The following is a 24,987-nucleotide window of genomic DNA, read 5'->3' as shown; positions in this document are numbered from 1 at the left end:
TAAAATATGAGAGTTGGGGGGAAAGGACGGTGATTTCCCCCACCTACTACAAGATGCTGTTGATTACGGCCAGGCACAAAGAACCAGAATGACACCTTGAGCTGGTCAGAGTTGCTTCTTTATTGCTGCCTGCCTATTTACAAGAATCTCACCAGACTGACTACATTCTCTTGGGAACAACAGGCAGGTAAACCAATTCAGGAATTCTCAGGTAGAGAAGGGGTACTGTGGCCTCCATCTCTTCCTTCCCTACAAGGGCTCCAAGCTCACCAGTCTTTTCACTCCTCCCCTCACTCTAACTGGAGATTCAACCATATACCTCCTCCTTGTTGTTGTTCCAATGGTGCTTTTTCAAGAGACAACGGGGCTTCCTTGTTTTTCTTCTGAAGACCTTTTGCTTCTCATCCAAGAAGCTTCTTCAGCTCTGACTGGATGGTGGGGAAATGGAAGGATTTCTATTCCTTGCAGACAGCTAGTCATTTGCATTCTTTTAGAGAGTCATTGAAGCCACTTGGAGGTTTATCTGTGACCTCCTTGTTGTTGTTTAGTCGCTGACTTGTGTCCGGCTATTTGCAACCCATGGTCCATAGCACGCTGTCCTCCAATCTTCCCCAGTCACACATTGGACACTTTTACTGATATTGGACCACTTCTGACCTTCAGGAGCTCATTTTCTGGAGTCATATCTTTTAGGCAATGATCCATGAAGGAGATATGCCTCTAGTCTCTTAAAATATTTGGTGCCCATGCAGATAGGTAAATAAAGCTATCCCCTCTAAATTGTTCTTGCACCTCTTATCTTACGTTCTCTTGAAACTTTCCTCCCTTCGTACTCAAAGCCAAGGGCCGTTGACTTCCAAGCCAATGGCACAATTTTCCATCAAAGCATCCTGTTTGCTCCAGCTGGGGATAATTCACGGTGATCTTGTTTTCATAAATAGGGACCTGTGGCATTCCTCATGTTGATTGCAGTGACTTAGCATCTGTATTTATTTTAGGATATGCACCCCCCTGAAAAAAATCTGCCATTCTTGTGAAACACAGAGCATTTGCTGCCAAGCTAAAAGTTCTTCTTCGGCCAAGTACGTTTCCAAGTTCAAATCCTGGCTGAGAGAAAAAAATATATATGTATCTGATTTTAGGGAGTAAAAAGTAGCGCTCCTGATCTTTGCTTTAATACTGTTTGGGTGTGATTATTTGAAAAGAAAATATGGAACTGTTACTGTCTCATAGCTGTGATTTAAGCAGAGAGGCTAGAAAAGCTATGAATTTAAAAGGCTGGTGCAGTAGGAGAGACCGTTTAGAATAATCGCATTGGAGTATTTGATTTTGCAAACCGGTGCTAAGCATAACAGCAGCCTGCAAAGAAGAGCAAAGCCAGAAGAAGGGAAGAGAGTCCATGGGAGGGAATAGACAGAGAAGAAGAAAAAAAGAACTTCTATTATCCCACATTCAAGGGAAAAGAAAAGAATTCTATGGACCTCTGTTCTCCTCTAAATTGAAAGTCTGTAGCCTTTCAAAAGCCATGGAATTTTAAAGTTTGAAAGACTTCCGTTTATTTACTAGTGATCTGAGACACAGCCTCTCGTCTGCAGAGGTGAATATTTAAGGGATGAACCAGGAAAATAAAATTCTCTTAACATCTTTCTGTTCTTCCTTTCCTTCCCACCAGACATGCAGATCGTGAAGAGTTCTCATTATTGCCTTTTCTTTCTGCAGGCTTCACAAGGGTAGGTCTACTTATTTATAGTCATCTTTTCCTCTCTCTTCTCTACCTCCCCCCCTCTGTATGTGTGTGTGTGTGTGTGGGGGGTATACATACATATATATACATACATACATCCATTTACCCGAAGCCAAGCTGCACTAAAGGCCTCCAATAAAGTAACACAATGCTGCCAGCCAATCAAGATACAAAAAGAGCCAAAAAACAGACAGAAGATATCAGAAACACCCATCAAGCAGAACACAGCAAACTCCGAGACCAATAAACACAGACCAAGACTCCCAACCAATCAGGATGAAGAAAAAACCATTCTGGCACAGCAATAGGCTGCCCCAAATTTAAATCTGAAACCACTGTAAAAGTCTGACCCACAGACGGACACAATACAGAAGCCTGATGATGGCAGATGAGATTCTGCTGAAACGTTGCTACAACTTTAAAAGAACTACAATGACGTGGGAAAATACCGAACCAAGCCGAACACCATACATACACACACTGTATACATGCATATATATATATATATACACACACACACTGTACTGTACTGTACTGTATGGCATTCAGCTTTGTTCGGGTATTTTCCCACGTCATTGTAGTTGTGCTTTTAAAGTTGTAGCAATGTTTCTGCAGAATCTCATCTGCCATCATCAGGCTTCTGTATCATACAGAATATATATGATACAGAAGCCTGATGATGGCAGATGAGATTCTGCCGAAACGTTGCTACAACTTTAAAAGCACAACTACAATGACGTGGGAAAATACCCGAACAAAGCTGAATGCCATACATGTAAGTACCTGTGAAAACTTAAGAAAACATATACTGTACTGTATATACTGTATATACTGTATATACTGTATATACTGTAAGAAAACAAATATATGTGTGTGTGTGTGTGTGTGTATTCTATCTATCTATCTATCTATCTATCTATCTATCTATCTATCTATCTATCTATCTATCTATCTATCTATACTGTGCATATATACTGTATACGCACACGCACACACACATATATACTTACACTGTGTGTGTGTGTGTGTGTGTGTGTGTGTGTGTGTGTGTGTATCTCAGATTGATTTTGCCAAAGCCTGGGGGAAAAATATTCTCCCACTTTTTGAACATTAGTTCAAGGATTACCAAGAGCATGTTTAGATTAAAATAGTAATAGCCCTAACCATTTAGGGCACATTGCTTAGTTTTATATTTGTCTATTCTAGGAGAAATCTAATGGGGAGGGGAGTGGGGGGGAGGATAACCATCGTAATTGGTTGATGACATGTCATCAGGTTATTGTCACCTGTGATTGAACATACAGATAGATTTTCATAAATCATAGATCAAATGAAAGCTAATGACCATAGATGAGAGGCTGAAAGCATAAGCGAGAAGGGAATGGGAGACAGATGTAGGCTGAGCCTGAGGGAGGGGTCAAATGCATCATCAGTCATGAGTCCCTTCGCGCCCACAACAGATCTAAGTCCAGCTCACCTTCAATTCCTTCTACTCTTATTTCCACGCTAATTTCCCTTGGCTGTTAGTAGTTCAGATTCTTGTAGAGAGCTTAAGCTTGCCATAAATTTTTATATCCATTTGAACTGTCTGGATCTCCTGATTTTCCTGACACTTGACAAGAGGGTGCATAAATTATGTATATTTAGGTATATATATTAATATACAAGCATGGAGTTGGTCAATTAGAATGAGTTGTCTAGATTAGCTACTGTCAAACCCATTGTCATCTAATTGCAATGGCATTAGCACAGAATTATATGACTTTTAGGGTGAGTTCACACTGGGCTGATCCTTTGGCTGAAAAAGCAGAATTTCTGTGGCCAGTCAAGGCATCTGCTAATAGGAAAGGATGAACTCTTAGCACCACCAACTGTAGTCCAAGAGATTATTTAGGAGGAGTCTGAGATGGTCTAATTTTCAGCATCCAAACCGATGAAAAGGTGATTTTGATTTTCATTACCTTTGAAGGCAGATCCTCAGATCTCATGAAAAGGCACATATCATAGAAAGTTTGGCATAAATGGTGTCAGTGTAAAGAGTATAAGGGCATTATGAGATGCTGGCTGTGTCATTTTGTGGATCGGAGTCAACTATTGTTTGGTTGACTTCACTCATAGCTTTTTCTCATCCCATCATAAGCGGATCAGGGCAGAGAGTTATCAGTAAGGCTGTTGATTAAAATATTTGTCTCCTTCAAAAAGAAGGAAATTTATCGGCCAGCTGGATAGGTTTGGGAAATGATTAGATAAGGGGGCATATATCTATGGACATTGTGTATGTTTCTTGCAAGTTCTTTAATTGCAAAGTTAGGGCAGATTGAGTTAAAGTCCCAGGATACATAATATTGACCAGGATGGAATATACATTGAGTTTTAGATTGCTACTTCTTGAATTATTTTGTTTGACTTCTGAATTAGTCCTCAATTCAAGAAAGATTTCAAAGAATTTTCAAGAAAGATTTCAAAGAATTTTCAAGAAAGATTTCAAAGAATTTTCAAGAAAGATTTCAAAGAATTTTTTTTTCAAAGTATAACATTTTATGTATACTTTAGTGCCCAGAGTTGACAGTTTGATCGAACATTTATCCTGAAATACTTCTCATCCTAAATTGGCCTTTGATGTACAATTATATTTTGTAAATGGTTTTTTTATGTTTTTCATTTACATACATTGTCTAAACAAATGTGGGTTTGGGGTGTGTAGAAGTGCAATAAATAAAATTTGGTGTATTTGTTGAGTTATATCAGAAAATTTGGAGATGGATGAACACAGTATTATATTTGCATATAGGTAGTCCACGGGATAAGACTGTAATTGAGCCCAAAATTATGGTTGTAAGTCATTGCAATCATAAATCAAGGCATCCCTTGACTGCACCTGATTTTTCAACATTTTTTGTGACCATTGTTAAGTGAATGCATTTTCCCCAATGGGCGTTTTTGATGGAAGCAGGAAGTAAATGCCAACCAGCAAAAATACCCACATCATAAATCTCAGTTATAACTGCATGATGCTGCAGTTACAAAAGCCACAAAGATGGGATGATTGCCAAGTACTCAAAATCGAATCCTGGACCATGGAGTGTTTGTAGAAGGGAAGCCATCATAACTGGTCATAAGAAGCCCCAAAGATGCTTTTTCAAAAGGCAACTGGACTTTGCTGTTTTTTTCTTTGAAAATATTTCATTTCTCATCCAAGAAGCTTCATCAGTTCTTCTGGGAAGGGCCATTGTAACTTTGAATGATCATTATGGACCAGTTCTATGTCAAGGATTACTAGTGTTGATGTATCCTAGGAGTGTTAAATGGCTTTGTTTACGTAAGTAGTCCAAAAAGAAATAATAAAAATCTCTAACTTTGTTTATTAAGAGAACGTCCATCTTCTGGAACATCCCATTACAGCAATGAGCAAGAGCGTCTCATAACTAAAATGTTCTTTAATAAGAAAAGCTTTTTTCTCAAGTCAAGGTTTTATTAAGATATGAATAGAATAGAGGGTCTTTTGATGTTGACATCTGTTTCCCCCCCACACAACCAGAGATACGTTGAAAACTCGAACATCATGGCTTGTTACAATGAACTCATACAGTTGGAATTTGGAGAAGTACAGGCACAATTTAAACTAAGGTAATGCTACTTATCTCATCTTCATATTCTTGGCACAGGAAAAAACTGTCCTGACCAACATGGGAATTGGTTGGGATTTGATCCCTGCTGAAGTCTACAGCAAACGTGTGATGGCTCAGGGGTCAAAAACTCCAAGTTTGTCAGCTGGAAAGCTGACAGCCCATGTTCAAGACCCGTGGTCTGTGCAAAGGGTGAGCCCATCTAGCAGTTTGAAAGCATGCAAATGTGAGTAGATAAATAGGTACCACTTTGGTGGGCAGGTAACAGCGTTCGGTGTGCTTTTGGGGTATAGTCCAGAGGTGGTATTCAGCAGGTTCTGACCAGTTCTGGAGAACCAGTAGCGGAAATTTTGAGTAGTTCGGAGAACCGGCAAATACCACCTCTGACTGGCTATTCTATATTCTATATCCCCATCTATTCTCTGCCTCCCAAGTCCCAGCTGATCAGCTGGGTCTCCTTTTGTTGCTCTGCACAGGAGAAAGGAGTGGGAAAGCAGGTTGGTGGGGTGGGGAGGGAATGGGGATTTTGCAGCAACCTTCCCCTGCCATACCCACTAAGCCACACCCACAGAACCAGTGGTAAAAAACTTTGAATCCCACTACTGGCATTGTCGTACTGGCCACATGACCACAAAAAATGTGTTCAGACAATGTTGGCTCCTTTGGCCAAAAAACAGAGATGAGCATTGAGCCCTTGAATCAGACACAACCGGACAGGAAAACCTTTACCCTTTGAAAGTCTACTTTGGTGTATTGAAGGACTGACCTGGGATGGACAGAGAAAGCAGACCATTTCTTCTCCATGGACTGTCCATGATTATGGGTTGGATGGAGAAAATCTTATATGCAACAAGGTATATTAATATATAGCAATCTGACACATGCAGATTTATGTGTGATGTACAGTACATAATTATTTTACAAGCCAGAGCTATTTAATCAGGTATGACATTAACATGTGTGAGTTGGGCGGCCATATAAATTTGTTTAATAAATATCAATATCTTCCAAGCTAGGCTCTCACCAACAGGTGGCATGCCAATTACTGAAATAAATAAAGGAAGGAAGTTTCAACATCCTCCTCAAAACTTCCAAACATTCCATAAATTCAAACATTCTCCAGGAACAGAAGGAAATCTGGAAGGCAAAAAGTCTTGGAAAAATGATTGTTCCCAGTGGATACAGGGTTGCATTCAGAGGTGGGATTCAGCAAGTTCTGACCAGTTCTGGAGAACCAGTAGCGGATATTTTGAGTACTTCGGAGAACTGGCAAATCCCACCTCTGACTGGAGATTTTACAGTATCCTTCCCCTGCCACGCCCACAGAACTGGTAGTAAAAAAAATATGAATCCCACCACTGGTTGCATTAGCTGTTTAGTGGGGGGTTAAAACAGATTTGAATGGAATGACTAAAAATAGATTTGAATGGAATGACTAAAAACAGATTTGAATGGAATGACTGGAAGGTTCCACTTGAAAAGACTGAATCCTAGAAATGAAAACAGCTATTTAGCTTTCAAATTTGATTGCCTGCTGAGCTCCAGAAACTGAATTAAAACATCTGCCATGGGCGACTGTCCAAGCCTTCTTCAGCCTGCAAGATTTCGTGGAACCTTCCGGTTGTTTTATTCTCTTTTGGTTTTGAATTGTTCAGTTCTAGGCCACTCTTTTCTTTCTAGATCTTGAAAAGCCCATGTGATTTAGTAGATCTTAATGCTTCTGCTTCTTTTTTCATGCCTTTGCATTTCAGGGCTTGTAATTCGATATTTACAGCATTAGAGAAAAGTCAAGAAGCCACTGAGATTACAAGTGAAGACCATGTAATACAGGTTTGCTTGGTTTTCTTTTTTTTTTTAATGAGTGTCAGATATTGTCCTGTGGTTTTGTATGATTTTATTCTTTTGCTTACTTCATGCGCACAGATAGACATGTGCAGAGATAACATATATATATATCTGTGTGCATTGAATTACCTTAGAATCTGTTCTTAATACCGTATGTATTTTTCTGACCTTTCCATGGAGAGGAAAAATTGGTTTTAAGAACCTTTGGTTTTAAATTAGCATTTGTTTTGTAGACTGTATCTTCACAAAGCATCTCGCTTAGTTTCAGGGGTTTATGGCAGTTTGTATTTAGCCCAAGGTCATTAAAAACCTTACTGATGCTTATCTTGCTAGTCTCGAAAGTCAGAAATAGGCATTTCAAAGGGGGAAGGAAGTTTAGCAGGTCCTAAAAATAAGATCTTTGTGTCTTTTATGCATCTTTATTTATTTTTATTTTATTTATTTTGATTTGTCAATCGCTTACAAGATAATAGGTATAAGTGTATACATAGTTATGAATACATGAAATGGGTACATATAAGAAAAATAAAAGAAACAATAGGACAGGGACGGTAGGCACATTGGTGCGCTTATGCACACTCCCTACAGACCTCTTAGGAAAGGGGTGATGGAAGAAGCAGGACATTTTTAGCAGAACCAGAATACAATTCACTCAAACAAATGTTGATTAATGCTTCAAACAACAGGGGCGGCTGCAAAATGCTTTCGTTTTATTCTCTTAATGGGACTAACCTGTATCTCCCAGCATTCCTCATTCCCGGCTATGATGTCTGAGATAGCTGGTGGTTATAATTCTGTCACATCCAGGGGGCCATTGAGATTGTGTGGGCCTGGAAGGTAGCAAGACCAGTTGAGTTACAATCAAAACCAGTTTTGGCCAGCCAGGGCTAAATTTGATCTGGCACAGTTTTTAAAAGAGAAAAGATTGATTTTAAGACTACTAGAGAGAGAAGGCAGGCTAAACTTCACTCCTCAATATCTTTATGTAAGCCCTGGTGGACTCCATTACAGAGGTGGTATATTCAGCAGGTTCTGACCAGTTCTGGAGAACCGGTAGCAGAAATTTTAAGTAGTTTGGAGAACTGGCAAAAATATCACCTCTGACTGGACCTGCCCCCATCTATTCTCTGCCTCTCATTGAGTCCTAGCTGATTGGCTGGGTCTTCTTTGGTTGCCTTGCATAGGAGAATGGAGCTGGAAAGTAGGTTAGTGGGGTGGGGAGGGAATGGGGATTTTGCAGTAACCTTCCCTTGTCACGCCCACCAAGCCATGCCCACAGAACCGGTAGTAAAAAAATTTGAATCCCACCACTGCTCCACTACCTCATAACCCATCTTGAATTAATTCTTCAGTTCTCCCATTGCACTGTTTCTCAACTCAGTGGTTTTCAGATGGATGACCTTCAATTCCCAGAATTCCCTCAGCCAGTATGCAGGCAGTTGAAATCCACCCATTCTGTTCATTTATGAGGTTCTGCGGCTAATCTGATCCATGGACTCTGTTGGAAAAAAAATATCTATACTGTGTGAACTCTAGGTTGGGTTCATACAGCAAACCTTATCTGGTTGATCAACTCATTCGTTTTCAGGGTTTCTACAATATCCTGAACGGTAATCCAACCCAACAGGCTAGATTCATGCAACATTGGAGTCAAAATGAGCTAGTCTCTCTCTCTCTCTCTCTCTCTCTCTCTCTCTCTCTCTCTCTCTCTCTCTCTCTCTCTCTCTCTCTCTCACACACACACACACACACACACACACACAGAGAGAGAGAGAGAGAGAGAGAAGAAGAAGAAGAGAAACAGAGAGAGGGAGGGAGGGAGGGAGGGAGAGAGAGAGAGAGAGAGAGAGAGAAGGAGAAAAAGAGCTGCCAGAGTTTAGCATGTGTGAATGGAGCCAATAGATTTTTAAAGAAATGTTTAAGGGTGCTGTGCAGTCCCATTGAAGGGGTGAGAATAGAGTGGGGATTGCATACCACTAAATGCCTTGTTTAATTATTTATTTAAGAATTATAATTTCATCAGTATCTATCAGCCTTCAGCCTTTTTACTAAAAGAGTTCCCCATAATAAGGACAGCCTCTGCACTGGGCTCCACTTCAGGATCTCTTTTAGTGAAAACAGTTCTAGACAGTTTAGAAAATGTGCATTGAGGCTAAATATTAGATCAAAGCTCAGGTTGGTCTTAAATTCTCACTTGTTTCTTTTTTCTTACTGTTTCCACAGTATGTAAATCCTGCATTTGAAGCAGTAATGGGCTATCAGAAAGGCGAATTAATAGGAAAGGAACTAACAGAAGTGCCTACAAATGAAAAAAAAGCTGATTTCCTTGACACTATTAATTCTTGCATCAAGTTCGAAAAGGTAGGCATGGACCTGGTTTTGGGTGGCAAGGTTATTTAGAAGTGGCTGGCCATTGTCTCCTTCCAAGGGCTGGGAGAATGTGACTGGCCCAAGGTCACTTTGCCAAAGATGGGTCTAGAACTCCCAGTATCCTATTTCTAGCCTGTTTGGAATTTGGAAGAAGAAAGACTGGAGGTGATAAAATATATCTTTTTAAGGCAAATAAAACAGAAGCTTTTCACTGAGAATTTGTTTAGATTTCCTTTTCGTTTTTAAGTTACTTGTTTGGGGTTTGATCTGCCATAGATACAATAGATAAATGCTGTAATTTGGGACTCTATTGGGAAGCATAGCTATGAGTCTTTTGGGGCCATCCCCTACTTGAAGTTTGCAGTTCATCATTGCAAGTGATGTTATGGAAGTGAGTGTCAACTCATAAAAGATTTCTCAGGTCTTTTATAGTTGCCAATAGAAAGGGAGGGGGAAGCAGTGCAGCAGCTTGCAAAACCGAAACTGCATTCCATAAATGTTTTCAAAGATGGTAACTAGGTGACCAAAGTTTTTGCCATGCAAAATTCTAACTGGAGAATATGATTGATGACTCTTGGCTATGGATGTGTCCCATTGGAGAATATGAATTTCGATACACCTAGGGGGTGGGGGAAAACCAGGGTCAAGGGTGACAATGAATGATGTGTCTCAGAGTTGGCTACACCCAGGCAGCGCCGGCATGTTTACTCCTAATAAATCTTCTTGAAGCTTTGAAAATCTGGCTAGAGACTCATGATTTAAATGGGGGTAATTACAGTGAGCAGGAATGGGAAGAGCTCTGAGGAGTCATTGATGATCTCTGAGCTTGGATGTTTTCTTGCAGAGGTTTCATTACCCAAGTAGGTAACATCATCACTGCTAGTCTATAGATAGGCCCTGATGATGTTACCTAGTTTGGGTAATGAAACCTCTGCAAGAAAACAACCAAGCTCAGAGAGCACCAAGGACCCCTCATTTCAACCCCGAGCTGCAAATATTCTCCTTTATTGGGCAGAGCTTTATTTGCATCAAGCAAATATGTTCTATTTTTTACCCCAGAACTAAAGAAGCACTGAAAAGCATCCAGCATGCATGTGCTAAAAGCTTGCAAAATTTTCAACCTCTTTGTTCAAAATGTCATCACAATTCTAATTCAATGTTGGTGGCCTTTGTGGGAGGGGGATATTAGCTGTAACGTATACAACAGAAAGTTCCAGTTAGATGCCAAGTGGTTAAGACTGAGGGGGTGGGGGAGATTTGAGTGAAGCTACACAGTCAAACACAAGTGCAGGAAGAGGTTCTAGCAAACAGTATAACGTTGTGCCAATGCTAGGAGAGAATTAGTTTGCTAACCCTCCCAAAGCAGAGCTTTCGCACAAGGGAACCTGTTGTGGTTAGCTGGCAGCAGGTGCAGATGGCTTAGGAGAGTGAGGACTCAAATGAGGGGCCAGAACCATCAGAGAGTGGACTGCTGCCTTCAGAGATTGTGGCAGCAGTGATGAGGAGGTTCCCGAGGAGCCTGTGCCAAGTGCACGTGCACGAAGGATTACTCGGAGGAAAGAACAATTACAGCAGCACAGGCGACTTGGGAGTAAGGCTGCAAGGTAATGGCCCCTCCCACAAGAGGATAAAAGCCAGGTTTGGAAAAGCGTTCTTTGCAGACAGCAAAGAAGCTCTTAAGCTCAACTGGTGGACATCTTAGTTTGTGTTTGGAGAATCTTGTAAATTAGTTCTTATTTCTGGGTTTTTGGCAGCCTTGACAAACAACTTGGCAAGGCTCTTTCTTGTCGGAGCTAATTAGTGGAAAGCAGCCTTTGCTCTGTAAAGGAACAGAATTCGTTATTAAACCTTGAAAGGTGGGGGCTGCTGCCTTTGTCTGTGTTTATTCTTTGGGAACCCGGTTGGGTCAGAACACAACCATCCAAAATCAGGGCAAGCAAATTGAGTTAAAAATGTGCTTTGAGAATGGGCAGTGGAACATTCCTCTTTCTTGATCTAACAGGAATGGCAAGGGACTTACTATACCAAAAAGAAAAACGGCGAGAGCATACAACAAAATGTGAAGATCATACCTGTCCTTGGACAGGGAGGGTAAGTCTTCTTGTGGTGCCTTCAAGTCAGTTTTGGACTCCTGGGGACTGCCTGGATTGGTCCCTGCAGTTTGCCATGCAAGATTTTTCAGACACGGTTTGCTCTTGGCTCCTTCTTTCCAGGGACTAACTGGGGCAAGGCCACCCAGTTCGTTTTATGTCCAAGGAAAGGCTAGAACTCACAGTCTCCTGGTTGCTAGCCTGACGCCTTAACCCCAGGGGTGGGCTTCAAAAAATATTAGCAAAGGGTTCTCTGCCTGGTTGCTGGGTGGGTGTGGCCTAGTTGGCCTCCTGCACCGTTGTGGTGGGAGGGGTGTTTTTGCTCTCCCCGGGCTCCGGAGGCTTTCCTCGAGCCTTCGGGAGGGTGAAAACGGCCTCCCCGGGCTCCGGAGGCTCTCTGGAAGCCGGAAATAGGCCCATTTCCGGCCTTCCAGAACTTCCGCGAGGCCTGTTTTTTGCCTTCCCCAAGCCTCTGCGGGAACCTTCACTTACCTGCATCCAAAACGGGCCACGTGGGGGCTCCTGGGTGGGGCGGGGTGGGCAGGGCCAGCCAGGAGTGGGATTTGGGGGTTCTACGAACTGCACAGAATCTTAGCGAGGGGCTCTCCTGAACTCCTGCGAACCCCCAGCAGCCCAGCCCTTCTTAACCCCTGCCCCAAACAGGCTCGTCTATGCTTGCTTTAACATTGGCGGCATCTCTATTCTCTATTCTGAAATGTAGGCAGGTGTTTATGGAGAACGGATTCCTGTCACATCCAAAATTTGACTCTAAACTTCCACTTAGTCCTTGACCTACAATTCATTCAGAGAGCATTCAAAGTTACAATGGAACTGGGGGAAAAAGTGACTTACAGCCATTCCTCACACTTACAGCCGTTGCAGCACAGTCACGTGATCAGAATTTGAGCTGAATTTATACAACAGTGGCAGCATCCGGAGGTCGCTGCCGTTTGCAAACCTTCCCAACGACAAGCCAAGTCAAATAGGGGAAATCTGATTCGCTTAACAACCACATGTTTCAGTTAACAGCAGGAATTTGCTTAATAATCTTTGCAAAATAAACACACACACACTTCTTTGTCTAGATTTCATTTTATTTTATAAAAAAGATTTAGCGGTAAGCAAATGGAGCCAGTTGACAAGTTGGAGACCGAAATTGTTCTCATTCCATTCTTTTGTTTCATTTTTGCAGAAAAATTAGACACTATGTGTCACTTAGTAGACCGTGCAATGACAACAATAAGGTAAGCAATAGCAATAATAATAATAATAATAATAATAATAATAATAATAATAATAATAATAATAATAATAATAATAATAATAATAATAATAATAATAATTCTTGTGCAACTTCAGAATTCAGACAGACAGGCATTTGGCCCCCAACACACCTGACATAACAATAGTTGAAAAGAAAAAGGGTTGGTTCATTGACATTGCAATACCTGGTGATGCACGAATTGAAGACACGCAGCAAGAAAAAAATCACAAAGTATCGGGACTTACAAATTGAAGTTGAGCGACTTTGGAAAAAGAAATTGTGTGTTATCCCAATTGTAATTGGAGCCCTTGGAGCAATACCTAAAGGGCTGCCTCGCTATTTGGAAATCCTGAATTTATCAGACTTGAATACCCTGATTCTACAAAAAAACCACCCTACTTGGAACAGCTTATATCTTCTGATGCTACCTGAACAGTTCCTAGGTCCTTGGTTAGGACTTGAGCTGTTGAGCTATGAACCAACCCCAAAGGCTGTGAATCTCACTAAAGATTAAATAACAACAACAACAAAAACAACAACAACAACAACAACAATAATAATAATAATAATAATAGCAGCCTTGGGTGCAATTCCAAAACAACTGGAGCACCACTTGAACACCATCATTGGCATTGACAAATTTGCCATCAGTCAATTGCAGAAGGCAGCTTTACTTGGAACAGCTTCCATCCTGCATGATAACTGTAACACCATCAAACATCCAGATCTGCCTATCCCAGGTCCTTGATAAGGACTCGATAGGTACACAGAAATGCCAAACCCAGTCTGAACATCTGGATGACTGTGCGGTGATCAATAATACATAATGAATTTATGTATTTAATTAACTCAGTTTCAAGGCCGCTGAACCCCTCAATTACTCTTAGTGGCTTACAGTTTTAAAAAATTGTAATTCCGGGTCGATTCCTACAACTTGGGTTAATTGTACTTTTCACTCTGATTCGTTCACAGGCGGAAAGAATCTGCGAAAGAGTGCAGGCTGAGTCCCAGACAGGTATAATGTTGCGACTGCACAAAATTGGTTGTGTTTCAATAATGGCTTTGTTATTCTCAATGTGGCTCCCCCCCCCCCCCGTCTCTTAAAAAATGGGTGTTTTCTAGCCATATTTTAAAAGGGCCAAATTAAGGATATTAACAGTGAAAACCTTAATAAACAAATCACATTGAATTATGCAGGATTCTGTGGTAGCAGGAATTTCAGCGTGTTGGGGGAACTAAGCACACCTTTGCATTAATGTGTAAAATAACGGTATTTGTTTGGCCCCTGCAAACACAGCCATGGTTTGTGCAAACACAGCCATGGTTTGAGAATTGAAGCATCCGATGGACTGACTTTCGGAATTGTAACAAGGAGACTGAAGCAGATGTGATACAGTTAAAGAAAAGCAATAATATTTGCACAACAATAAAATGATATCCTAGGAGGGAGATAAGGAGGAAACTATCTGGTCCGGGCAGCTGTGTTTCAAAAGCGATGGGAATCAAATAAAGCTTGACTGTTTAATGTGTACATTACGTAGGGCTCCAATTTAGCTTTCTCCCCATGTAGTAATAGCTGATAAAGCTTCGGTAACTAGGATTTAATATATCAAAGGGCAGAAGTTGAGTTTTACCCTGGCTAGAAATAGAACTTATGAAGGGCATGTTTGTTTGGCTGCTGCTATGACAAGCTATAGGTACTGTATTTAGTATTCGTAAGGTGGGACTTCACAGATCAGGCAAAATCTAATTTTGGGGAATAAAAATTGGGTCGGTCAAGGTTTGTTCTCTTTGAAATTTAAGGGGGGGAATCCCCCCCCCCCAAAAAAGCAAGTCCATTCAGGAATGGGATGAGGTTGGGCAATATTTTTGGGATTACAGGAAGGGTTGCCTGGGGAAAAACAGCCTCTGGATGGATTTGTATTTGGGAAAGAAAAAGGTACAGATTTTGTTCCAGGATAACAAGGAACAGCGAAATACAGGTGGTCCTCAACTTATGACCACAATTGAGCCCAACATTTAGGTTGCTAAGTGAGACATTTATTCAGTGATTTTTGCCCATTTTACAACCTTCCTTTGTTGTTAAATGCGTCACTGCAGTTGTGAAGTTTGTAACCCAGCTGTTAAATGAATCTGGCTTCCCCATTGTCATAATAAGACCCTGGGACACTGTAACCATCATAAATATGAGTCAGTTGCTGAGTGTCTTTTGATCCCATGACCTTGAGGATACCAGAATGGTCGTAAATGTGAAAAAGAGTCATAAGTCGCTGTTTTCCAGTGTCACTGTAACTTTGAACAGTCACTAAACGAACTGTTGTAAGTCGAGAACTTCCTGTATTGGTAGCCCTTGATTTGCAACCGTTTGTTCAGGGACTGTTGGAAGTTACTTTTGGCCAGTCCTCATACTTACAACTATTGCATCCTCCTCCTAGCCACGTGATCAAAATTCAGTTGTTTGGTAACCAGCATGTACCCGATGGCTGCATTCTCTTGGAATCGCACGATCACCATTTCTGACCTCCTCACTTGATTCCCAACAAGCGAAGTCAATGGGGCAAGTTTGATTCTCGTAATGACCATGTTCGGACCCAGCTCCCCGAATAATGACAAACCCTCTGAGGTGAACTAAAAGATTCCTTTATTAGGAGCGCCAGAAGCTCTGGCAAAAAGTTTCTCTCACTGAAGGCTAACAAGTCCATCTGACTGTCTGCCACATCTATTCATCGCTGCCTCCTGCCTTTTGGCCAGCGGCCGACAAGCTACAACAGACCACGTGATTTATTTAACGACTGCAGTTGTTTGTTTAACAACAATGTCAAACAAAGGTTGTAATATCGGGTGCAACTTACTTAACAACCCCTTTGCTTAACAACAAGAAGATCCGGTCCCAATTGCGGCCATACACAAGGAGGAGTACTTCTCACAGACTAATTTCCTGTTCTTAATTCAAGGCAGAATTGATCTTACCCATTGAGGTAGAACCAAGTGTCTGGGCTAAGCAACCGATTCCAATCACCGAGTTGGAAGTTAACAATTTGGGGCCAACAGGAGGGATCAAAAACGAGTTCCTACCTCTTCAGAACAGATATGTTCTTTCTCACAGTAGCCATGATCTACTCTCTTCGTTTTTACAGATATCCAGACCTGCAGGCACAAAGACAAGAGAAAAGGCTCTCTTGATGTCCGATCCACTACCTCTCGAGGCAGTGATGGTATAGGATTAGCTTTTTGTTGTTGTTGTTGTAAAATTGCCTTTTTAAATGGCCTTCTCAATAATTGGTACCCTTGGGTCGCCGACTCCCTTCAAAACCCAGGACATGCTCCTGCCTTCATTTGGGGGTGGGGGTGAATTGCAGTGACAAAGTTGTAAACTTCGGGTATCTAGCGAGGCCATTCTGTTCCCCAGCTGCTGTTTTTATAATGCATTTAGACGCGGCTGGTGAAATTTGGATGTGCAGAGCCTGGGGATGGAGTCAAAAGAGGAATTAGCCTAGAATCATTACGTTCCCACAAGTGGTCTAAATCCAAACCCTCTTGGATTCCATTGACCCTTATCTAGTTGCAGTTTAGTGCTGACCATTCTTGTGTCCAGGCATGAGCAACAAACCAGCTTAACTGGAACCTATCATGTCCTGATTCTGCACACCTGAGACCATGTTTGTTGGCTTTATGTTGCAATGTAAAATATTTTAGTGAACAGAAAACTCTACTCTTCAGTAAGAACAACATTAGTTTGGAAAAAACTGATGCCATCAATTCATGCGCCTCTTTATTTTTTTCCCCCCCTTGCATAGGAAGTTCTCAGAGGAGACATTCATCCATGGCCCGCATACATTCAATGACAATTGAGGCACCTATAACCAAGGTAAGGCACTCCCATTTGAGGTCACTTCAATCTGTTGGAAACTTTGCTTTCTCCTGTTATAAACCTCTCATGTCTTTGCCTGGTGAATGATGGTGGTGCAGTTAGAATGCAGTATTGCAGACTAATTCTGCCACCTGCCACCAGTTTGATCCTGACCTGCTCAAGGTTGACTCAGCCTTCTGTTCTTCTGAAGTTGGTAAAATGAGGAGTCAGATTGTTGGGGGCAAGATGCTGTCTCTGTAAACTGCTTAGAGAGGGCTGTAAAGCATTATGAAGTGGTATATAAGTCTAAGTGCTATTGCTGTTGCTTTGCATTGTTTATTGACTCTTCAAGTTAAGGGAAAGGAAAAATGTATTCCCATTAGGTAAATAGAGCTTTCTTTCTTTCTTTCTTTCTTTCTTTCTTTCTTTCTTTCTTTCTTTCTTTCTTTCTTTCTTTCTTTCTTTCTTTCTTTCTTTCTTTCTTTCTTTCTCTCTCTCTCTCTCTCTCTTTCTTCTTCTTCTTCTTCTTCTTCTTCTTCTTCTTCTTCTTCTTCTTCTCCTTCTCCTCCTCCTCCTCCTCCTCCTCCTCCTCCTCCTCCTCCTCCTCCTCCTCCTCCTCCTCCTCCCTTCCTTTCTTTCTCTCTCTCTTTCTTCCTTTCTTATTTCTTTCGGTCTTCTTCCTCCTCCTCCTCCTCCTCCTCCTCCTCCTCCTCCTCCTCCTCCTCCTCCTCCTCCTCCTCCTCCCTCCCTCCCTCCCTCCCTCCCTCCCTCCTCCTTCCTTCCTTCCTTCCTTCCTTCCTTCCTTCCTTCCTTCCTTCCTTTCTTTCTTTCTTTCTTTCTTTCTTTCTTTCTTTCTTCTTTTTTTTCTTTTTTTCTTTTTTGTAGGTAATAAATATTATCAACGCTGCTCAAGAAAGCAGTCCCATGCCAGTGGCTGAAGCGTTGGATAGAGTCCTGGAGATTCTGAGGACTACTGAGTTGTATTCTCCACAGCTTGGCACCAAAGATGAAGATCCACACACAAATGACCTTGTCGGTGGCTTGATGACGGTAATTAAAATCTCAAAGTATTTGAATTTGTTTGTTGGAACGCCTGATGGCATTCCAGGTCTGCTCACCGGAGCCATCTTGCAACGATAGTAAATCCTGAGCCATTGCTTCTGTGCAAGCTGCAGGTCTGGAAATATATTGACAAAGAGTTTCTTGCAGCTTCCATTGATCAGCCCAACTGGTTTTAGATGAAAAAAATCAGCTTACCCTTCTGCTGGATAATTTGCTGCACTAAACCCTGTTTAGAAACTTCTTGCTCACCCAGCTCCCCAAACACAACAAACCCTCTGAACCTAACTCAACGATTCCTTTATCAGGAGCGCCGGCAGACCCGGCAAAAAGTTTGTCTCTCACCACAGGCTAACAAGTCTGTCCGTCCAGAAGATGAATAGTTGTCTGCCACCCCTATTCATCTCCGCCCTCTGCCTTTTATCCCCAGAGCTAGGGTGGGGCTTCGCTAGCAGCGGTGGCTCTCCCGTCCCAAGGACCAGCCCATGGATTGCCACTGCTCTCCTCTCCTCTGCCTTTTGTGCATCTGCACGTCAGGCACTGGACCCAACTGTTCCTCCTCCTCCTCCTCCTCATCAGCCACCTCCAGACCTGGGGTCTGTTGACTCTCCATATGAGGGCTGACGGGTGGCCCAGACTCTGCATCTGTCTCTCTGTTCCAGCTCCATCCCCTCTTCCTCCTCGGATGCTGACCCTGACTCCCACACCTCCTCCTCCTCCTCTGATTTGGCCATTGGAGGGGCCGGTGGCCGACAGGCCATAACACCCTGTCTATTTTAAAATGATGAGTTGCTAGCCTCTTCAGTAGAAAAAGTTGCTTTTTTAAAGAAGGCTTTGACAATGTTCTTTGTCTGAAGAGGCATGTAATCTGGTTTGCTTTTAAATTCATGGATGGCTTCTTGACCAAGACAGAGGAGGTTTTTATCACCTTGTAGGAGAGATAGCCGACATAGAAATTTAACCTATATATATAAAAGCGAAATACCCCTCACGCATCATCACAAAATCTCCAGAACTGTAAAGCCTACAAACTTGAAATTTGGCACATATGTTCCTCTTGGCTTCTAGGTGCTCACTAAGAAAGGATTTTTTGAAATGACCACCAGAGCATTAGTATTCCATATATTATTATTAACACGCTCTGATGCTAAGGAGATCTACTCCCCCTCCCCATCTGAAAAGAAATCTGTGCCAAATGCAAAACACAAACAGAGGAGAGGAGTTTCAGTTTCAGTTTTAGTTTCACAGCACCAAGGAGCTTTAGTACAGAACAGTTGAGCTAAGCCACGCCCAGGCTCTTTGCTGTCTCCTTCTTGCTCACATAGCAAATACTGTTTCAGTTTCCAAACAGCCCTCAACTCTCACACACTGACAAGACGCTAGCCAGATGAATACCGATGGATGCTGGTAGGCAGAGGCAGAATTTTTTTCCCTTATTTTCCTCCTCAAAAACTAAGCCTGATCACATAGTTTCGAAGTGAAGCACGGGTATAGAGCTAGTAAATAAATAAACACGAAGGCAGCTGTCCAGAAAACTGTCAAAACAAAAGAAAACCTATGGGGTTTCAATCTGGAACAATTGCATTAGAAGGGAAATCTCTGCTCAAAACCACTCCTGGGTTTGCCTGCCTTCCTTTGAAAGGGATAAAATTGGTCGTGCAGGTTAGTTTAGCCAAGGAACTCAATAAATGGAGTTCTGCTACCAAGAAAGCTCCAGAACTCCTCATCCAAGTTCCTTCTGGATAAGTAAAGTGGAAGTTGAATCTGGTGGGTACCAAATTGTGAACGTTGCCCTAGATCTTATAGGCCACCTACTTTACTGTACCTTCCACAAGCCATTTTTAAAGCCAATTAAATGATAATTAGCATAGGAGCAACGTGTTGGCCTAGTGGTGGAGCTCTCCCCTCACAATCAGAAGGCTATGAGTTCAATTCTAGGTAGATATTTCTCTCTCTGGGCACAATGTCTGCTGTGAACACTGTGAAGGGCATCTGGCTAGTAAACTCTCAGCTCCATCCAGTTGCCCCAACTCCGCTCTGATGCAAGGGATTCCAGGGTCGTTAAAAGGAAGAAAAAAAGTGATAATTAGCATATTTCTTTTAGGATCAAGGATAATAGAATTTGCTTAACTCCAACCAATTGAGAATCTGGTTCTTGTTTCTGGACTAGATAAAGTTGGATAGACAGTTCACACAACATTTCCTGATTTATATTCCCTTTAGTCCATTACCTATCCCAAAGGCTTAAGAAGGGTCTTTATTTCATTCCACGTTCTTTTCAACTTTATTCAATAGGATGGACTACGAAGATTATCAGGGAATGAATACCTGTTATCAGCAAAGCGTAAGTACCATTCTTTACCCTACTAGATATTGTGGGGTCTTCAGCAATTTCATTACGGGGATAGCACAGCCAAAAATTATTTTGAAGAGGGACAAACCAATAAGCAAGGGTTGTGTGATTACTGCTGTGTCATCAGACCCTTGTTAGTCAGGCAGTAAGCTAAATACGCCATTTTAAAAGAGGCATATAGTTTTGAAAGGCTATCTTGTTTGCTAAGAGGCTTAAAGTTTGGTAAATATTTTGAAGACAACAGGCCGGCTTGCAGTCCTAATAGACAAAACATAAGAAGGAGGAAAAATAGAATATGGAGATTAGTTCTTGAAGCTAAACCAAAACCATTTGGCCTAGAAAGTGTTCTCCAGTATTTTATAAGGACACATCATGTCACCTTAGCTGCTCGAAGTGATAAAGAAAGCCAGATCATATTTTTCTCCCTTTTTGCCCTCTGAAAAAACTTTTCAGCTTAATGAAGTGGTCTTTCTGGTTGGAAGAGGAGAATCATACAGGTAACCCAAGATTTCTTAGAAAACAACAACTGAATGAAAAACTGCTGGTGATCTTCTACCGCTGCACCATAGAGAGTATCTTAACTTACTGCACCTCTGTATGGTTTGCCAATTGCACAATGGCAGATAGGAAAGCACTCCAGAGGGTGAAGGTCATTGCCCAGAGGATCATTGGTTGCCCTCTCCTCTCTTTGGAAGAGCTTTATAGCTCCTGTTGCCTTAAGAAAGTTCAAAACATTCTCAAAGATCCACCTCATCCTGGGAAGCCTTTTTTTTAAACTATTACCATCTGGCAGAGAGTACAGGATAATAAAAACAAGGACAAATAGGCTGAAAAACAGCTTCTATCCCAGGGCAGTAACTCTATTGAATTCTACTGTGTAGTGCAATATTAATGCAATATCAGGGGGTTTCAATTCAATGTATAGAATGCGAAAGATGTGTGTTTGTGTTTATTTTCATAGTCATAATGTACACTGAAGATGGTATTTAATTTTGTTGTATGTGCAATGATAATAAAGTAAACTAAACTAAACTAAATAAGTCCTTGACTTGCAACTATTCATTTAATGACCATTCAAAATTACAATGGCACTGGGGGAAAAAAATCACATGATTGGTTTTCACACGTATGACCGTTGTGGCATTCCCATGGTCACGTGATCAAAATTCAACCGGTTCATATTTATGATGGTTTCAGTTTCCCATGTCATTTTTTTTCTGACTTTCTGACCAGCAACGTCAATGGGGAAGCCAGATTCAATGAACAACTTTTTAATTTAAGAACTGTAGTGATTCACTTAACAACTGTGGCAAGAAAAGTCGTAAAGTTGGACAAAACTCACTTAACCGTGAGTTAAGCAAGCCTCGGTGGCACAGTACTGCAGGCTACTTCTGCTGACTGCCGGCTGCCTGCAATTTGGCAGTTCGAATCTCATTAGGCTCAAGGTGGACTCAGCCTTCCATCCTTCTGAGCTGGGTAAACTAAGGACCCAGATTGTTGGGGGCAAATAGGCTGACTCTGTAAACTGCTTAGAGAGGGTTTTAAAGCACTGTGAAGTGGTATATAAGTTTAAGTGCTATTGCTATCTTCCTTCCTTCCTTCCTTCCTTCCTTCCTTCCTTCCTTCCTTCCTTCCTTCCTTCCTTCCTTCCTTCCTTCCTTCCTTCCTTCCTTCCTTCCTTCCTTGTGGTTAGAATGCAGTATTGCAGGCTACCTATGCCCACAGCCAGCAGTTCGATCCTGACCGACTGGCTCAGGGTTAACTCAGCCTTCCATCCTTCCAAAGTGAGAACCCAGATTGTTGGGGGCAAGAGGCTGACTCTGTAAATTGCTTAGAGAGGGCTGTAAAGCACTGTAACACGGTATATAAATCTAAGTGCTATTGCTATTAACAGTTGTCTCGCTTAGTAATGGAAATTTTGAGCTCGATTGGGGTCATAAGTCAAGATTACCTGTACCTGGTTGCCTTTACATGCTTTTGCAGTTTGTTCTTGGTTTTGTTTTCTCATGAGAGATCCAGGTGTACTTGTAATACTTATGTCCCTATGTCTTCATATTTTTTTTTTAGAAACCCATCAAGTACCGGGCAGTTTGATCTCACCCATCTCCCTCAACGACATCCCACCCAGGATAGCTCAAGCAATGGAAAATGAACAAGACTGGGATTTTAATATTTTTGAGTTGGAGGCTGCTACTCATAAAAGGTTTGTAGGAGAAGCAAAGAAGCTCGTGGGAGCAGCATTCTGGGAGAGATTGATCACCTGGCTACGGACTCTCGCTGTTTATTTGGGCTTTTGGTGCAGTAAGAACAGGGGAGAACGAATTACCTTTCCCCCCCCCTTCTTCTTCCCTCCAGGCCTTTGGTTTATCTTGGCCTCAAACTGTTTGCTCGCTTTCGGATCTGTGAGTTTCTCGGTTGCTCTGAGTCGACGCTGAGGTCTTGGTTGCAAGTCATAGAAGCCAATTATCACTTATCCAACTCTTACCACAATTCAACCCACTCGGCAGATGTGCTCCATGCCACGGCCTATTTCCTTTCGAAAGAAAGAGTAAAAGTAAGTCTAAGCGGCTGCCCCCAAGAAGAGGAGGGTCAGCCTTTCTCCAAAACAGGCAGGACACGAAGCAATGGATGGAAACTCATCCAGGAGAGAACCAACCTAGAACTAAGGAGGAATGTCCTGACAGTGAGAACGATTCATCAGTGGAACAACTTGCCTCCAGAAATTGTGCATGCTCCAACACTGGGGGTTTCTAAGAAAATATTAGACAGCTATTTTTCTGGAATGGTATAGGGTTATCTGCTTGGGTTCGACTAGAAGACCTCCAAGGTCCTAACAGTGAGAGCAATTAACCAGTGGAACGGCTTGCCAGTAGTTGTGGGTGCTCTAATACCGGAGGTTTTTAAGAAGAGATTGGATAGCCCTTAGTCTGAAATGGTCTAGGGATTCTTGTTTGAGCAGGAGATTGGATTAGAAGACTTCCAAGGTCCTTCCCAACACTGTTATTCTGTAATTCTGGTGGCATAGGAAAACGTCATCGAAGTGCTGGCGCCGCCATCTTTTATGATGCAAAATAGCGCTTCCGTGAACCCGGAAAGCTCACCAGGCTGCTTACCAAAAAAAAGATGGCGGCGCCAGCAACCAGCGGCCCGGTAAGGGATTGTCTCCATAAGCCTGCACGGTCCTCCGCGGACCGCGTTGGGGACCCTGGATTAGAAGACTTCCAAGGTCCTTCCCAACACTGTTATTCTGTAATTCTGGTGGCATAGGGAAAACGAAACTTGGAAACAACCTTAGCTGATTATTGCCTCCTCTGCAGGGGTGGGCTTCAAAAAATTTAGCAACCGGTTCTCTGCTCGGTTGCTGGGTGAGTGTGGCCTAGTCAGCCTCCTACGCCACGGGGAGGGGGGGCAGTTTTTGACCTCACTGGGCTCCGGAGGCCCTCTGGAGGCCAGAAACGGGCCCAGGCGCCAGAGGCTTTCCTCAAGCCTCCAGGAGGGCAAAAATGGCCTCCCCAGGCTCCGGAGGCCCTCTGGAACCTTCCAGAACTTCTGGGAGGCCTGTTTTTGGTCCTCCCAAGGCTCTGGAGGCTTTTTTTTTTTTTTTTTTGAGCCTTTGGGGAGCCCGTTTCTCCCCTACCTGGGCATTCAGCGAACCAGATGTAAAATTAGCTTCCGGTTCGGCCAAACCGGTGCGAGCTGATAGCTGCCCACCCCTGCTCCTCTGGCCTAAGGTTGCCCACCTGAATGAGAAAATCCAAAGTCCCTTGCAAAGCTCTTTCCCATCCTCTGCAACCAGTTGCTTCTACCTGCAGATATTTGGGGTTCTGTAGGCAGAGGGCGAATTCTATGTTGGCAAGCTTCAGATCGTCTTGGATCTGTAATATTAATTCTTCCTAAGCTTGGAGAACCCCCCAAAAAGTTGGGGTGGAAAAGCTTGGGACATCACTGTTCCAGGAGATCATTAATCAGCTCTGGGTATATATTCAAGCAAGATTTGAGGTTTGTGTGAACTTCACATTCCAAGGAAACTGCTAGGGTGGCCTAAGAAATGCAAAAAAAAATATTTAATGGAAGTTTCCTGTGAGTTTCTTCCTTGCATTAGGAACGAACCATCCACAAGGATAACTTTATGGGAAACAGCAATGGGTGGAAAAGCAAAGTTCAATGTACCGTGATTCCTTCCAGGGTACTTCATTCTCTGCTCCTTTTCCCAACCTCCAATTTTCCATCCCGCCCATAACTGCCAGATAGCATTTTGTGGCTGCTGATGATTTCTCATTGAACTATTTTAGAATTTTTTTCCTCCCTGTTACTAAGCTGTTCCCTACCACTACCTCTAAGATTATTTACACTTTTGGATGCTTTGGCATTCAGGCATCTTGTCCACAAACCTCAAGGCTTTATATATGGTCCATATCAGAGATGGTATATTCAGCAGGTTCTGACCAGTTCTGGAGAACTGGTAGCGGAAATGTTGAGTAGTTCGGAGAACCTGCAAATGCCGCCTCTGACTGGCCCCGCCCCCATCTATTCTCCGCCTCCCATTGAGTCCCAGCTGATTGGCTGGGTCTTCTTTGGTTGCCCTGCACAGGAGAACGGAGCTGGAAAGCAGGTTAGTGGGGTGGGGAGGGAATTGAGATTTTACAGTATCCTTCCCCTGCCATGCCATGCCACGCCCACCAAATCATGCCCCGCCCACCAAGCCACATTCACTGAATTGGTAGTAAAAAAAATTAAATCCCACCACTGGTCCATATCAGGATTTATTTTATTTTATTATTTTATT

The 24,987-nt window shown here is 42.4% G+C and overlaps 1 protein-coding gene across 2 annotated transcripts in view; it reads left to right on the top strand.

The window, feature by feature from the left end:
• The window catches only part of PDE8A (phosphodiesterase 8A), a 119,259-nt gene that overhangs the window by 79,988 nt on the left and 14,284 nt on the right, over positions 1-24,987 (top strand). For both annotated transcript variants that reach the window (XM_087972614.1, XM_087972615.1), the window contains 13 exons: positions 1,673-1,730; positions 5,283-5,371; positions 7,122-7,200; positions 9,439-9,576; positions 11,588-11,676; positions 12,868-12,919; positions 13,912-13,954; positions 16,077-16,154; positions 16,737-16,807; positions 17,675-17,839; positions 20,144-20,192; positions 22,269-22,404; positions 22,557-22,755. In XM_087972614.1, the coding sequence (XP_087828740.1) occupies positions 1,673-1,730; positions 5,283-5,371; positions 7,122-7,200; positions 9,439-9,576; positions 11,588-11,676; positions 12,868-12,919; positions 13,912-13,954; positions 16,077-16,154; positions 16,737-16,807; positions 17,675-17,839; positions 20,144-20,192; positions 22,269-22,404; positions 22,557-22,755 (1,246 nt within the window). The remainder of the gene's footprint in view (positions 1-1,672; positions 1,731-5,282; positions 5,372-7,121; positions 7,201-9,438; positions 9,577-11,587; positions 11,677-12,867; positions 12,920-13,911; positions 13,955-16,076; positions 16,155-16,736; positions 16,808-17,674; positions 17,840-20,143; positions 20,193-22,268; positions 22,405-22,556; positions 22,756-24,987) is intronic.

Source organism: Notechis scutatus, chromosome 11 (assembly GCF_049901735.1).
Source record: "Notechis scutatus isolate UNSWTSFEM ecotype Mainland chromosome 11, rNotScu1.2, whole genome shotgun sequence".
NCBI lineage: Eukaryota > Metazoa > Chordata > Lepidosauria > Squamata > Elapidae > Notechis > Notechis scutatus.
The sequence above is the reverse complement of the archived record's forward strand: the minus strand, read 5'-3'. Positions and strand labels throughout refer to the sequence as shown.